The sequence below is a fragment of the Cyprinodon tularosa genome, unplaced genomic scaffold (genome assembly GCF_016077235.1).
Source record: "Cyprinodon tularosa strain WSP-4 unplaced genomic scaffold, ASM1607723v1 ctg673, whole genome shotgun sequence".
NCBI classification, from domain to species: Eukaryota; Metazoa; Chordata; class Actinopteri; order Cyprinodontiformes; family Cyprinodontidae; genus Cyprinodon; species Cyprinodon tularosa.
In genome coordinates, this window is record NW_024039422.1 from 255,992 (window position 1) to 272,301 (window position 16,310).

The 16,310-nt window shown below is 38.1% G+C and overlaps 1 protein-coding gene across 1 annotated transcript in view; it reads left to right on the plus strand.

Moving 5' to 3' along the window:
* The window catches only part of sh3kbp1 (SH3-domain kinase binding protein 1), a 75,399-nt gene that overhangs the window by 15,990 nt on the left and 43,099 nt on the right, over positions 1-16,310 (plus strand). The window contains exon 2 of the mRNA XM_038267441.1: positions 5,729-5,886. Within this exon, the coding sequence (XP_038123369.1) occupies positions 5,729-5,886 (158 nt within the window). The remainder of the gene's footprint in view (positions 1-5,728; positions 5,887-16,310) is intronic.

Below are 16,310 nucleotides of genomic sequence, written 5' to 3' on the forward strand. Positions count from 1 at the left end.
TGTGATCTCCTGTGTAAACTGCATTTATGCAATGCAAGTGTCCTGCACGTGCAGTAGAGGACGCAATGACGTCACAAGCCAGCGTGCTCTGTATTTACAGGAGTAAGCATGGATGGTAGTGCTGGATCGCATCTAGCAATCTTTCAAAACCTTAAAAACTAAATTTTGTCGAGATGGTTAAAAAGAAAAGACTGCTCACCGTTTTATCTTCCCACTAGCAAGACGCAGAATAGTGAAGTTTGTTGAGTATGAATGACGTACAGGTCGGATGAATGTGGCCTTGCCACTCAGAAACAGGTGGCATTTGAAAATATCAGATTTGTATTGGATTCAGGACCCCATAGCCAAGTGGCCTGGGTCGCATTGGAAAAAATGGATTTGTGTTGTTCAGACTGTCATGAAAAGATCAGATACAGGTCGCATATGGGCCAAAAAATCAGATTTGGTTCATTTCAGGCTGCTGTGTGAACGAAGCCTAAAACCATTTCCTCCGTCCAATAAGATGTTTTGTCAATGGAATTGGTATTTTTGCCCCTAAAATAGGATAATCATATTTTATACACTTAAAATAAGACATTTTTTTTTTCTTTCTTAGATACCCCATTCGCAAGATGTTGCATTTACCTTCTGAATTCAAGAAAAAAATGCACTTATTTTAAGAAAAATGTATTTACTTAAATTTCATTTTTTACACTTTAATATGCAGGAAGTCTTTTTTAGCGTAGGTTCTTTCCCACTAATTTTCTGTTGTTATGATTACATTTTATGTGTTCGGTCTCTTCATACATAAGAAATGCAAGTTTTATTCAAATATAAAATGTCCGGACCAGAATGAAACCTTCTGTTAAACAAAACATTTTTCTCTTCTCATACCGTAGCATAGCTTGAGCTGACGTTGGGCTATTGCAGGGTTGCAGTAGTTGATTAACTATTGTGTCTATGCTGTCGCACCAGTAGACTCAATCTAAAGTATAGATGGTGTGTGAGAGTGGAAGTGCTCGTGTTAAATCCTGGATTAGGGGTTGATAAAATTGTGTATGTTAGAGGGTCAAAAGCGTAGTAAGATGATGTTAAAGCTTTATTTTCTGACGGTATTTCATCTTGTTAGGTCGATGGAACAAAGGGCGGATAAATATAATGTGAAAGGGGTATTTCTAAAAACACTGATTGACTCACTTCGTCTTTTCACAATCACCTCTTAACAAAGAGGTTTAAAAAAAAAGCAAAATTACAGCAATGTGTACATGCATGCTCTTTAAGTTGTCTCTTGTACATTTAACCCTTCAGCATCTTGGCTTCCAATCCTTAAACTTGAAGCCTTGAAAGATGGATTATTTTATAATTGTTATCTTGTGAATCTCACAGGAATTCATAGGCTTTATAAAGAATCCACCACAAAGCAGTGTTATTTAAAACATCAAGCTCTAAATCCAAGGAGATTCTTTGATGAATGTTGTTTACATCAATAAACAAAAAACTGCCTTGAACAGAGAGATTATTGCATTAAGGATATCTATCTTGGGTAAACCTGAAAGGTGACCTTTATTAGCCTGTTCTTGTGGATAGAGGAGTCAAGCGCAGATTTAAGCCTAAAAAAGCAGATATGTTTATTTGTTAAAATCTACCAGAAAGATTTATTTAGAAAACCACAAGTTTAATCTTGTTTTCTTATGAAATATATTATGGATGGTATTGTTTTATTTCATTTATCATGTTGCATTTTTCATTTTTATTTGAAGAACAGTAACCCTAAGAGGTTAACATAAAGTTAAATTCTGCCTAAAAAAATTTAAAACTATTTGGGTTTGATAGGAAAATATGATGTGTAGTCATCAAAACACAATGGTACATATCCTCTTTTCTGGTCTCTTTTAGTAGCACTGCAGCAGTTGATTTGCTTTCTTAATTTAACCTGTTTATAAAAAATGTTTGATCTTTTTTTTCTTTTCACTAATTTTAGGACGTAGTAACAGCCTTTAGGCATGTGGAATGCTAGGTAGGCTTTTGGCTCCTTCCTCCTGTTAAACTTGGGGAGTTGAAAGAAAATTTGTAGTATGTGTTTGTGAATGTTGTACATAGTTCCTCCTCAGCTGGGATTATTCTGAAGGTTTTAGTCTGAAAATAACTGTTTCTGTCTTTGCACTTGGTTGTTGGAATACTGGTAAACTTTAACACTGTCAGGGGCAGTCCTGATTAGATTGATGTCACTTTTTTACCTTGTCTTTTCACTTCCTGTTTTATTTTGGTACTCATTTCCTCTCTCGTTTTAGGCAGCTTCACTTCCTGAGTTCCTTCCTGCAATCAGGATCTGCCACTGCCTAATGCAATTCACCTGGTGTATGTGCTCCTCTTTTGTTTGTTAGAGTATTTAGTTCCCACCCTTGCAGCTTCCCTTTGCCAGTTCGTCTTAGTCTTTTGAGCTTAGCGTTCCAGCCTTTTTTGCCTGTTAGATTTAGCTTTCTTGTGTTTTTGACCCCTGCTTGGATTTGGACCTGCCTTGCCTCTGCTTTTTGATACTTCTGTTTCTGCTGGATTTTTTGTTGTTCAACCCTGGACTGAATTAAAAGAACTTTGAGTTTTAATCCACTGTGTCAGGTCTTGCATTTGAGTCCTTCATTTCTAAGCCTTGTGACAAACACTTGTCACACTAAATTAATGTTTGCTTTTTTTCTTTTAATTCCACTAAATATGAATATATTTTTTTTGCCAAATGTAAATTATGAAATCATTTTTATGGGTTTATAGAGTGATCTTTAATTACAGTTATTTCATTGTTGATAAAATTGTTATAATAATAAAAAACAAACTATAGAGGAATAAGGATAAGCCTCTTATTGAACCAGGTATGAAAAAGAACAGTTCAAAGTTAACCTTAAACATTTGTATGTTTTAGCTAAAATGCTATTAATAGCTTTAATTATTTTTGCTGCATGGACAATTAAAAAGTTGAATTTAGTAAAAAACAACAAAACCAACAAGTTAATATAAGATTTAATTGTGCTTTAATTATTGAATCGTATGACCAACTGTAGTAGACATGATCAAAAACCACTTATTTGAACAGAAAAAAAACTTATTTCATGATTTATTAAACCAGCTGTAAACAAAAATTATTACATTAAACCTTAACATTTGCAATGTTTTGTTCCCCTGTTTGTTTGCACACTATAAAGCTTCAGCAGAACCTAAGAATCCAACTTCTCATGTAATAATACTAGATTTGCAGGCACTCATGGCTAATGGAAATAATTTTTAATGTAACTCAAATTTAAACAAAAGAATGTTTCATGTTCCTTCTTGCAAAAAGTCGTCAACGTTTTGTGTAGAAGTTTGATTGTTAGCAGGTGTTTGGCATCAAAAAAGTATCAATCTGTATATGAAGTCATTTTTTTGTATTATTGCATCAAAAGCGAACAAAACTCACTTTTACATGACAGGTTTAGACACTTAAGGTATTCCATGAGGTTTCAAATAGGAAAGTTTCTTTTAGCTTCAATTTGTAGCTCTTTGAATGTGTCTATTAGGTTTGGTCCTTGTTGCTTCTTTTCAGTATCTCTATAGAAAATTTGCAGCTAAAGTAAAATAGTTCATATAGGAAATGTGAGGGAAAGGGTTAAAGGGTTTTGTAATAACTTTTCGAGGAAATCAAAATAGAGAATAGATTTTATGTGGCTTCCCTTAATTTTATCTAACCCATATTTTTATGTACAATGGTTTCTGGTGAGGAACTAGAATACTTATCAGAGGTGGGAAATATCCAAGTAAGAGTAGAACTACTTCAGCATAGTCTTAATCAAGTAAAAAGGAAAATTACCATGTCGAAAAAATAATCAAGTGACAGTAAAATAGTATTTGGTAAAGAAGACTGCTCAAGAACTGAGTAACAGACCATATCACCTGATTTATTTCAGGTTATGCAAACAGGAAGACCAACATATAAAGTTATTTGCAAACACTGGTATTAAAAAAAAGTACAGGTGAGAAAATAATTTAAGAACTCTCATGCAACTTCCAGTTTATATTAATATTTTTTTTACATAACGCTTATTAAACCAATCCTGACTGTGTCTGATTTATATATGTTAGAGCAGGTTAAAATAGCTCAATTAAAGGTTTATATTTTTCCTAATCTCCATAACTACTGTATGTCACAACAAGCTCAGCACATACTAATATTAAAAAGACAAAACTTGATAAAAAAATACAAATCTTTGTGAAACTTTAAGTGTCTGGTTCATTTTTGGTTAAAATTAGTTTTTCATTTGGTAGATATGCTGGTGTCTTCATTTGGTAAACTACAGAAGTTAGTTATGGTGGGTAGAGAGGCCAGTGATTTTACTCGAGTAATAGAAGCAATACTTCTTAAAATAGTAAAGCCGTGGGAATTTATCTGTCAAAAATTGTAAATCAGCAAAAATGATTGTTGGTAAATGTATTTCATAACTACACCATGTCACAATTTGCCACAATGTATGTTGACAGGCCAAGAAAATGAACTTTTGCAAAACCATGTCAGCTCTATGTTTACAGACAGAAAAAGGAAGCATATAAAGAGAATGACACTGTCCCTACTGTAACACTGAGAAGGCTTTGTTATGTTTTGCTTCATCTGTGATTCTAGAGATAAATGTGCTGCCAAGTCCCGGAGAGCTTGGTCTAAATCTCAGGTCATGGGACTTCAACAGGATAATGAGCCAAAACACAAAGCTAAAAACACCCAATAATGGCTAAAGAGGAAAATATTGGACTATTCTTAAGTGGCCTTCTATGAGCCCTTACCTAAACCCTATTGATCATCTATGGAAAAGGCAGCCGTCAAACCTAAGATAACTGGAGCAGTTTGATAATGAAGAGTGGGCCAAACTACCTGTTGAGATGAGCAGAAGTTTCATTAACAGTTACAGGAACCGTTTGATTGCAGTTATTGCCTCAAAAGGTTGTGCAACGAAATATTGACCAGGGTACCATCATTTCTTTTTTTAGGGCTGTTTCATGAGTTTATTTCATTTTAAATCTTATTGTTGAATCATTGCTGAAGACATTGTCTGACTTTCATTTGATAATTTTGATATTATTTTTTATGATTAATATTTCTATCAGATTCAATTTATTTACAATTTACCATTGTGTATTTTTTTAACATGAGGAATACCAAATTTTTTTTACCACACCTGCAAATGCAACTCAATAGGGTTAATGCAACTAGTATTTTTTTAAAGAGATTAATCTCAAAGTTGGATATTTACGGTTAACATAATGTTTTCCCCTTTTTTTTTGCGCAACTTTAAATTTAGCACATGTCACAATGATAAGATGAATGAATATGGTTGTGTATCTCTGTCTCTAACTGCTAATGTCACTGAGATTAAATCTATTATGTTTTCGACCTAATAAAGTTTCATTTCACTTTGTGGTAAAGACAGGTTGTACAACATGCTGTGAGCGTAGTCAGAGATAAGAACCAGCACCAAACAAATGTTCCCATATATGGAAAGATAATGCAGCCTTTTCCAAATGTTGAGAACTTAATCAGCATCAAGCATGTTTACTTCTTTGAAGTGTCAAAGGTGACGGATTAGAAACTTTTAGCACTGTGATTTGAAAATGTTCCTCTTTCATTTTGAGATTAAGTGATAAAATGCACAATGGCTCACTTAGCCCCCCTCTGCAAAAGTAGAACAATATGTTTTTTATTTGGTTTTACTTATTTGTCTTCCTGTGTGCACAGTGGAGGCCGTGGTGGAGTTCGATTATGAGGCTCAGCAGGACGACGAGTTGACCCTGACGGTGGGTGACATCATCAGGAACATTCGACGGGATGACGGAGGCTGGTGGGAGGGCGAGCTGGGCGGACGCAGGGGTCTCTTCCCCGATAACTTTGTCAGGGTGAGTTATCACTGAGGAAACCCTCGCTTTCACCACTACCTTCTTTTTCCTTTCTCACCCTTCATTGTCGACCCAAGCTCTTCACTACCAGCTGCCAAATAAACATATAGCTGTTTCTAGTTCCTGTATTTCTGTGTTAACATTGCTATTTTGGTGTAATGAAATATCTATTACACACAAATGTGACTTTTATGGAGGATTGGCCAGTAAAAAGGTCTAAGAAGTTCTAATCTTGTAAAGGACACAGCAAACAAGTAGAAGAAGGTTCTCTGATCCTAAAAATGACATCCTATATGGAAAGCACTGCTTGTGGAGACAATCTAACACTACATATTATATTGAACACACTAATGCCATGGTTAAGCGGAGAGTAGATATGCACTGATCCAGTTATTTCCAGTCCGATACGATACCTGGGCTGAGCGTATCGGCTGATACTCGATACCGATCCGATTCAACTGTTGAATGAGTTAACCATATATTATCACATGTAAGTGAAGGCTTTAGCCTTGACAAACATTGTTAAAAAACATAACAAATTAACACAGATATACATTTACTTTATATTATTTATTAAAAGATATGCACTAAAAATAAAGAAATGACAGTTCCATGTAAAGTGTACTAGATTAGATCTTCAATATCATGACATTCGATTCAGCTAATTAGTCAATATTGAGCAGATATGAGTGCATCCATAGCATAGAGGTGGCAGAATCATGCTTTGGGGATGCATTGCTTTTGCAGGAGCTTAGCTGATTCAAAGACAGATGAAGTTAATTTCTTGGAAATCTGAAAAGAAATCATGTTAGCAAAAGAGGTGGGGAAAAAAACAGCAGGATAACTTGGCTAAGCATGAAGCCAGAGTTACATCGGAAGGGGTTCGATAGATAAAGAGTCTATTCATGTGTTAGGCTTGACATACACTGTATACATTATTTGCCCTTTTCGGGCCGATTCTAAAGCTGTGCAAGACTTTTTCGTTCGGGTTGACACTCACTGGGTGTATGCAACAAGGATTCTTCTTCTTCTTCTCAGACGAAAACACAAAAGCATTGCGGGGTTGCAATGGAGTTCTTTTTGTAAAGTTGACAGACGGTAGTAGCCATGTTTGCTCAGCCATGTCTTTGTCCAAATACGTTGTTGCCCTTTACTTTTTAGGGCTTTAGGCACAAAATTGCACAAATTGGCAAGGAAGCGCATTTCACTCTAGTGAGCTTCATATTTTACAGGAGGCATCAACGCTTCCGTTTTTTTACTCTTCTACTCATTTGGCTTCCGGAAAGACGAGTCAGAGTAGTACCATCTCACTGCGGAGCTGAGTCCGAAGTGGATTTTAGACGTACAGTGTGTGCAGGTAGATCGCATATAGCTTCGGGTTGCACAGTGTGAGAACATACATGGTGAGCTGTGAACTTTTATACGCTGGGGTTTCGTCGTACATTGTGAGCTGTAGCTGCGTGCAACGATTTAAGTACCCTGTTAAAGTCCAGATCTAAAACCATACGGGAATCTGTATTAAAACTTGAAAACATGTATTTATAGATTGTTTACGTTCATTCTAACTGAGCTTTTGCAAAGAAAAATTTCCAGCATATTGTGGTTCTACAAAATACGGATTCTGGTACGCTTAAAACAAATATTGGAAAAGAACTCAAAGCCATGTGCTGTTCTGCTTCCACTTAATTATTGTGTTCATCATAATTTAATCATAATTAAATACATGGACATCAATAAAACGTTAAAAGGGTTTGAATACTTTTTTATAAGCTTGCATGTGATTAGCTCTTTTTGATGAAAGACTGCTTTATAACCAAATTCTACATACGAATGAGTTGAGATGAGTGGAAAACTAATCTCATTATTATAGCAGCTGTTTTGTTTACTGATTTTAAATTGTCACTAAATTTAGAATAAAAAAGATGATGCTGCTTTTCTATTGCTAACTGACCTCTGCAAGTTCTCATTTAGGAGAATTAGGAAGTAGGAAAAGCTAAAAACCAAGCGACTGCTTCCTCTGAATAGCAGACCTTTTGTAAAAGTTAGGCAGATTTCTATTTCTTTTTGAGTTTTTACAGCAATAGTGGCTCATTTTTTCAACAGTAAGCAGACAGGAAAGGAGGTATGAAAGAGAGGGAGAGACATGCAGGAAAGGACCACAGGCCAGATTCGAACCCGGGTCGAGCACTATGGCCTCCATACATGGGTCATGCGAGCTAACCACTGCTCCATAAAGACATGCCCAGATTTCTGTTTCTGAATGTTTTAAATAGCTTAATCTTTGCATCAATCATGGCCTCTAGTCACCATTGTCTAATTCTAAATGTCATTTCTGTTACAACATTGCATGATGTGGAGTAGAACCGATTACAAATGCAACAAATTGAGTCTAGTTCTGTCTTTTAAGATGTCCTCCAAACAGCTGTTTAGTTCAAATATTTAGAAATTAGAATAATCAGCTATAGATGGCATCACACATTGTGTATATGGAATTAAAATCTTTGTGCTTAAGTAATAAAAATGTGTTTATCCTTGTTCCAAAAATCTAAGATCCTTTAAGATCTATTTTCCTTCTAAAGTCCTTGCAGTGCTTTCAGAACTTTGCAAAAAACATGGTGAGCAGGCAGCAACTCCTGCTGGCACAGGTTTGCAAATGTAAATATCCAGAGTGATCCCATGATTTAGCTCATAGATATCACCACTATCAACACATTGTGGAAAAACTCAAGTAAAGAAATTAACTGTCGCACACGGACGGTTGGAAGAGGCTTTGATAAAGTCGTAAACAGCTGTGTTTTCTACTTCCCTGGGTTAGCTACCAGATCTGCTCAGTTGGTCAGATCTGATCGGGCCCTGCACATGCCAGTGACGTTACGCTAAATGATTGGCTGAAGGTTGCCACATGATGTAAATCATTGTGGTTGCCCAGACAGCGATAATAAAAATGCAGTGTCGTTGCTGAACTGCCAGTATAGGATTATTTCAGTTTGGAAGTATTTTACCACTAAAATGTGAAACATAATATTAAAGGTTGAAGTGACATGGGGTGTGCAGGTGGTGCAGTGGTTAATGTGCATATCCCAAGTAAGGAGGCCTTAGTCTAGGACGCGGGGTTCAACCGCGGTTTGAATTTGACCCCTGGTCCTTTGCCCCACGTCTCTGCCCCTCTCTCACACCCCCTTTCCTGTCAGCCTACTGTTGATAAAACAAGCCACCAGTGCAGTAAAAAAAAAGAAAAAAAAAAAAAGTTTGAGGTGACATTATATTTGATCTTCCATATTTTTTCAAGTAAACCAGAGTTCTTGCATCGCATTTTAGCCCAGCCGGCCGATACAAAGAAAGCTGTCATAACTACACTAAAGGCAGATGTGCTCATTTTTTATGAGTATTGGCATTTCGACTGACACCTAGGCTCCTTCTCCAAGAAGTCTTGCTAGTACAGGTGCTGGTCATAAAATTAGAATATCATGAAAAAGTAGATTGATTTCAGTAATTCCATTTAAAAAGTGAAACTTGTATATTATATTCATACATTACATACAAACTCATATATTTCAGATGTTTATTTTGTTTAATTTTGATGATTACAAATGACAACAAATGAAAATCTCAAATTCATCATATCAGAAAATTAGAATATTGTGAAAAGGTTCAAAATTGATGGCCCCTGGTGCCACACTCTAATCAGCTAATTAACTCAAACCACCTGCAAAAGCCTTTAAATGGTCTTTCAGTCTAGTTCTATAGGCTACACAATCATGGGGAAGACTGCTGACTTGACAGTTGTCCAAAAGACGACCATCGACACCTTGCACAAGGAGGGCAAGACACAAAAGGTCATCGCTAAAGAGGCTGGCTGTTCACAGAGCTCAGTGTCCAAGCACATTAATAGAGAGGCGAAGGGAAGGAAAAGATGTGGTCGAAAAAAGTGTACAAGCAAGAGAGATAACCGCACCCTGGAGAGGATTGTGAAACAAAACCCATTCAAAAATGTGGGGGAGATTCACAAAGAGTGGACTGCAGCTGGAGTGAGTGCTTCAAGAACCACCACACACAGACGTATGAAAGACATGGGTTTCTGCTGTCGCATTCCTTGTGTCAAGCCACTCTTGAACCACAGACAGCGTCAGAAGCGTCTTGCCTGGGCTAAAGAGAAACAGGACTGGACTGCTGGTGAGTGGTCCAAAGTCATGTTCTCTGATGAAAGTAAATTTTGCATTTCCTTTGGAAATCAAGGTCCCAGAGTCTGGAGGAAAAGAAGAGAGGCACTTCATCCACGTTGCTTGAAGTCCAGTGTAAAGTTTCCACAGTCAGTGATGGTTTGGGGTGCCATGTCATCTGCTGGTGTTGGTCCATTGTGTTTTCTGAGGTCCAGGGTCAACGCAGCCACATACCAGGACGTTTTAGAGCACTTCATGCTTCCTGCAGCTGACCAACTTTTTGGAGATGCAGATTTCATTTTCCAACAGGACTTGGCACCTGCACACAGTGCCAAAGCTACCAGTACCTGGTTGAAGGACCATGGTATCCCTGTTCTTAATTGGCCAGCAAACTCTCCTGACCTTAACCCCATAGAAAATATATGGGGTATTGTGAAGAAGAAGATGCAATACACCAGACCCAACAATTCAGAAGAGCTAAAAGCCACTATTAGAGCAACCTGGGCTATCATAACACCTGAGCAGTGCCACAGACTGATCGACTCCATGCCACGCCGCATTGCTGCAGTAATACAGGCCAAAGGAGGCCCAACTAAATACTGAGTGCTGTACATGCTCATACTTTTCATGTTCATACTTTTCAGTTGGCCAACATTTCTATAAATCCTTTGTTTTTATTGGTCTTCAGTAATATTCTAATTTTCTGATATGATGAATTTGAGATTTTCATTTGTTGTCATTTGTATTCATCAAAATTAAACAAAATAAACATCTGAAATATATGAGTTTGTATGTAATGTATGAATATAATATACAAGTTTCACTTTTTAAATGGAATTACTGAAATCAATCTACTTTTTCATGATATTCTAATTTTATGACCAGCACCTGTATATATGTAAGCGCAACGCTGACAGTAAAATTAAGAGAATGCTCTGACATATAATGAGCATAAAGGAGGCAGCAACTTTGTTTCTAAACACATGTTTCTCATTTGCACATATATTTGAGAAACCTCTCTGAGGACCTCAAGTCAGTGCTATTAAAACATTCCTCCAACATTCTTGAGACTCATCACACTTAGCCAGAGTGCGCTTGCAGACAGGTGCACATAGGCGCTCCTGCTTGCCAGCAGACAGAGAGAGCAACCATTGAAAGCAGTGCTGGAGTGTCCAAGTTTGAAAGGATTCCCAAACGGCTGGTCTGTGAAGAAGACCTGGCCAATGGGCCGGATGAGCTACCTCCGACAGCTGCAGGTGGAAAAGTGCAAAGCAGTACAATCTGTTTGCATAAGAGGTGTTGCTTCCCAATATAGAGAAAATAGAAAGAGAGAAATAAGGGGTAAGCTTAATTAGCAAAGAAGCAAAAAAGAAGGAAGTTATGTGTGTCGCAGAGCAGATAAAAAACAAAAGTAGCTTCTCTTTAGCCTCTAAGAAAAGAAATTTTAAAGATTAGGCATACAAAGATAGTTCATTAGACATTCTAAAGGGATGACTCAAACAAAACCAGACTTTAACATATTTAATCTAATTAAGACAGAATATTTAAATTCTAGCACACATTGGTCAAAAATGTAGGCCTACAAGTCTTACTTTTATTAGAAATAAATGATACTTCACTTTAAGTATCATGGTCACTTCAAATATAAGCATAAAAACTGTTTTTTACTGAGAATTATGCCTAATTTGATCAGTGACGGTGCAGCATATCAACAGAAACAACAACATAAACTATTATGTATTTATTATTTAACTAATATTAGAAGAACTTTGAAGATTTAAACATTCCTCTCACCCTAAGATGTGCAATGGATGTGGCAGAACCAGATTTATGTTCTTTTTAATCCAGTCCCATATACCTCACATGACATAAAATGTGGCTGGAGGTACACTATATTGCCAAAAGTATTTGCTCACCTGCCTTGACTCACATATGAGCTTAAGTGACATCCCGTTCCCAATCCATAGGGTTCAATATGACGTCGGTCCACCCTTTGCAGCTAGAACAGCTTCAACTCTTCTGGGAAGGCTGTCCACAAGGTTTAGGAGTGTGTTTATGGGAATTTTTGACCATTCTTCCAGAAGCGCATTTGTGAGGTCGCACACTGATGTTGGACGAGAAGGCCTGGCTCTCAGTCTCCGCTCTAATTCATCCCAAAGGTGTTCTATCGGGTTGAGGTCAGGACTCTGTGCAGGCCAGTCAAGTTCATCCACACCAGACTCTGTCATCCATGTCTTTATGGACCTTGCTTTGTGCACTGGTGCACAGTCATGTTGGAAGAGGAAGGGGCCAGCTCCAAACTGTTCCCACAAAGTTGGGAGCATGGAATTGTCCAAAATGTCTTGGTATGCTGAAGCATTCAGAGTTCCTTTCACTGGAACTAAGGGGCCAAGCCCAGCTCCTGAAAAACAACCCCACACCATAATCCCCCCTCCACCAAACTTTACACTTGGCACAATGCAGTCAGACAAGTACCGTTCTCCTGGCAACCGCCAAACCCAGACCTGTCCATCAGATTGCCAGATGGAGAAGCGCGATTCGTCACTCCAGAGAACGCGTCTCCACTGCTCTAGAGTCCAGTGGCGGCGTGCTTTACACCACCGCATCCGACGCTTTGCATTGCACTTGGTGATGTATGGCTTGGATGCAGCTGCTCGACCATGGAAACCCATTCCATGAAGCTCTCTGCGCACTGTTCTTGAGCTAATCTGAAGGCCACATGAAGTTTGGAGGTCTGTAGTGATTGACTCTGCAGAAAGTTGGCGACCTCTTCGCACTATGCGCGTCAGCATCCGCTGACCCCGCTCCGTCAGTTTACGTGGCCTACCTCTTCGTGGCTGAGTTGCTGTCGTTCCCAAACACTTCCATTTTCTTATAATACAGCTGACAGTTGACTGTGGAATATTTAGGAGCGAGGAAATTTCACGACTGGATTTGTTGCACAGGTGGCATCCTATCACAGTTCCACGCTGGAATTCACTGAGCTCCTGAGAGCGACCCATTCTTTCACAAATGTTTGTAAAAACAGTCTGCATGCCTAGGTGCTTGAATTTATACACCTGTGGCCATGGAAGTGATTGGAACACCTGATTCCAATAATTTGGATGGGTGAGCAAATACTTTTGGCAATATAGTGTATATGCGAGTGCAAATCACTGTAAGCTTCAACTGACAGCCTTAAGCAGAGAAAACAGAGCTGCAGCAGTTTTGCAGCCTCTTGCGTTTACTTGTTTTTTAAGAATTAAGGAGAAAAACATCACAAAATAAAGAAACAGCCTATCTGTTATGAGAAACCGTTATTACAGTTTCCAAAGCTCCATATGATAGTTCCCTTTATGTCAAGCTTGACAAATTCTGTTTAGGCAACTGGACGCCAAGTTTTCTAGAAGTCTAACTAGTGGCGTTTTCTTCATATTGCTCTGCCCTAATTCATACTAGAAATTCAAATTAAAAGGTAATAATAAAGAAACATTTACAAAATGATATTTTAGTCAAATAAAATATTTAATTTTAATTTTAAAAGGATAATTCTAATTGTCCCAGACAAATTGAAGTACCCTGCTCAACAGTGAACCAAAAAACCTGTCAGCAGGTCCAGAAGTCTGACTGAACATTTCCTGCACATTACAGAAAACACCTGATTTCAGGTATTGCTCAAAAAGTTTTAGTTCAGGTTCCTCATCACACATGTTTACTTGTTTTATATATTAATGTGAACACACGTATGCATATATCTTTATTCAAAATCAATGTCATTTTTCTGTCTTTAATGGAATCGTACGCCAACTTTCAAACACAACTGTACCTTCAGATCAGCCATACAGTGGTTTAAGGGCAAAACATTTCATTTAATCTGTAAAAATGTGCTCTAATTTTGATCTCGTCATCAAAAATTCCTGATTTCATTTCCTTGTAAAATTAGTTACCAGAGCTGAGAAAAGGCTTGTGTCAAGAAGTACTACAGTACAAAACCTAATGCGGTTAAACCAAGAATGAGTCAAATCTGAACAAACTACTGTGAGAAGCTTGTGGGAGGATTCCTGCACTATTTAAAAGGAAGTCATGCACTTAAAGTGCTTTTATATAAGTTCAGGTATTAACTGATGAATTTAAAATAACAGACTAAAACATCCTAGAAATGTGTCAGTCTCATTATTGCAACTAATGACCTCTATGGATCTTTAACAGAAAAGTCAGACAACAAAAAACTTTGTAAAAATCTGGTTTCTTCTACAAAGTAAGCTTCTTGCTAAAATTGTTTAAAAAAAAAAGTTTGTAGTTATAAAAAAGTTTTTTTTTTTTTTTTATCTCAACTGAAAATAATTACCACAAGCTGAAAGTACTGGGGCAGCTCTATACATTTCTGCCTTTTCTCAGGCTGTATACACCTCAGTTTGGCTTCATTTGTGCTGAATATATGTCACTACTGACCACTCAATGGCTACTAAAGCCTATATGATTCTTTCCAAAAAAGTTAAAAAACAATCCACTGGACTTTGTCACAAAGTTTGAAGACGTTTCACTCCCCGTCTAGGAAGCTTTTTCAACTCAAAATGTCAGAAATAGCGTTGAGTTTTTAATGCTTTATAGAGTGGACCTTAAACAAAGCCTTGTTTTGGCTTAGAAAACATGCAATTCAATCTGAAAAACTCACACAAAGAGAAAAGACAATTACAAGAAATTTATTGATACAATTGCTTTGTCTTTGGTGCTCAGACCTCGGCAGGAAACATAGCACTTAATTTTAATAAATATGCTTGAACAGGAGCAAAGAATAGGGCTGTTTCCTCCCAGGCCTGAAACTGGTGGTCTGTAGACTGGTGGTTAGCGAGACGGTATGCTAAGCTTTATGGGGAGATCCAGTGGACTGCATGAGCTGATACTAGAGCTTCACTCAGGGACCTGAAAGATGGACGTCTAGTTGGATAACACAGGTTGAGAGGACCTGTCCATGATGAGCAAGCATGAAGCGACAGTGGAGAGGAAAAACTCCCCGTTGGGAAGAGATCTCTGGCAGAACCAGGCTCAAAATGGCGGTCTTCTGTCGGACCGGTTAAGATGAGACAGGGAACACAGTTCAAGTCTGGGAGGAATGACACTCTGATAAAGCTTTAGCTACGATGGTGGAGGAGGGGCTGGAGGTGGGTTGAAACGGTGTCATCTGAATGAAGTCACAGCGCATCCACCGCCTGCACACAGGAGCAGACGAGTTGAAGATCTGAGTCCTTTTAAGATGAACTTTGGATGCCGATTAGCATTTGTGGCGGTGTGGTTCAAAGCTGATTGGCTGTGTCGCAGGTGGATGTAGGAGAGCGATGAGTTTCTTCAGTTGAACTTCCGCCTAGGCTCCATATTGAAACGGACAAATGGCATGTGAACTTGTTTGGGTTCTTTGTTATTCTGAAATACCCGATACCTGTCTATGTCTCTGAAAGGGGGTCATTAGAGGGAATTCTTGGCCTGGATGAACATGCAAGGTGTTCTGTTTCCCTATGTGGGGGGTGGGGGTTGCGATGATAGCAGAAAGGAATCAACTCTGAGTCCACCGCCTCTGTTTAAGGTTGTTTTTCCTCTCTGAAAATAGATGACTTCCTTCACACCACCTGCCTTTTTTTCTCCAAAATGTGAACATTCTGGTCCTCAAATGAATGTCCTTTGTGCATAAGGTGTAGATGTACCTAAGCCAAAGCATGGCTTTGTTTTAGGTCCACTCTATAAAGCTTTGAACTCAACGCTATTTCTGACATTTTGAATTGAAAAAGCTTCCTGGATGGGAAGCTAAACGTCTTCAATCTCGGAAACAAAATCCAGAGGATGGTTTTTTTTACTTTTTTTTAAATGACTATGACCTGGAACCTTCACCAGCATAAAGCCTATATAAATAATTTGAGTTTGTTGGTGTAAGTGAGAGACAGGAAGACAGAGAGGCAGTGAGTAATGCAGCAATACCAGACTGGTTTTTGTCATGAGACTTCAGTTATTGCCAATCAGTGGCAGATGAATGCGGCTTTTTGTTAGGAGTGCACATGCACACACAGGTCGGAGAGGTGGCCCAAAATAAGACTATGCATATCCACTTCGACCACAGAAACAGCAGAGCCCAAAAAATCACATTACTTTCATTGCTGCCACGGTTTGCTTGCATCTATGGAAGAGATGGTGATCATCTGACTGTGGACATGCCCCAGTTAATGTTCCTAGTTAAGTAATTTAAGCAAAGAAATTGTTTTAGATTTCCACAAACCACAATATTCTTGCGCTAAT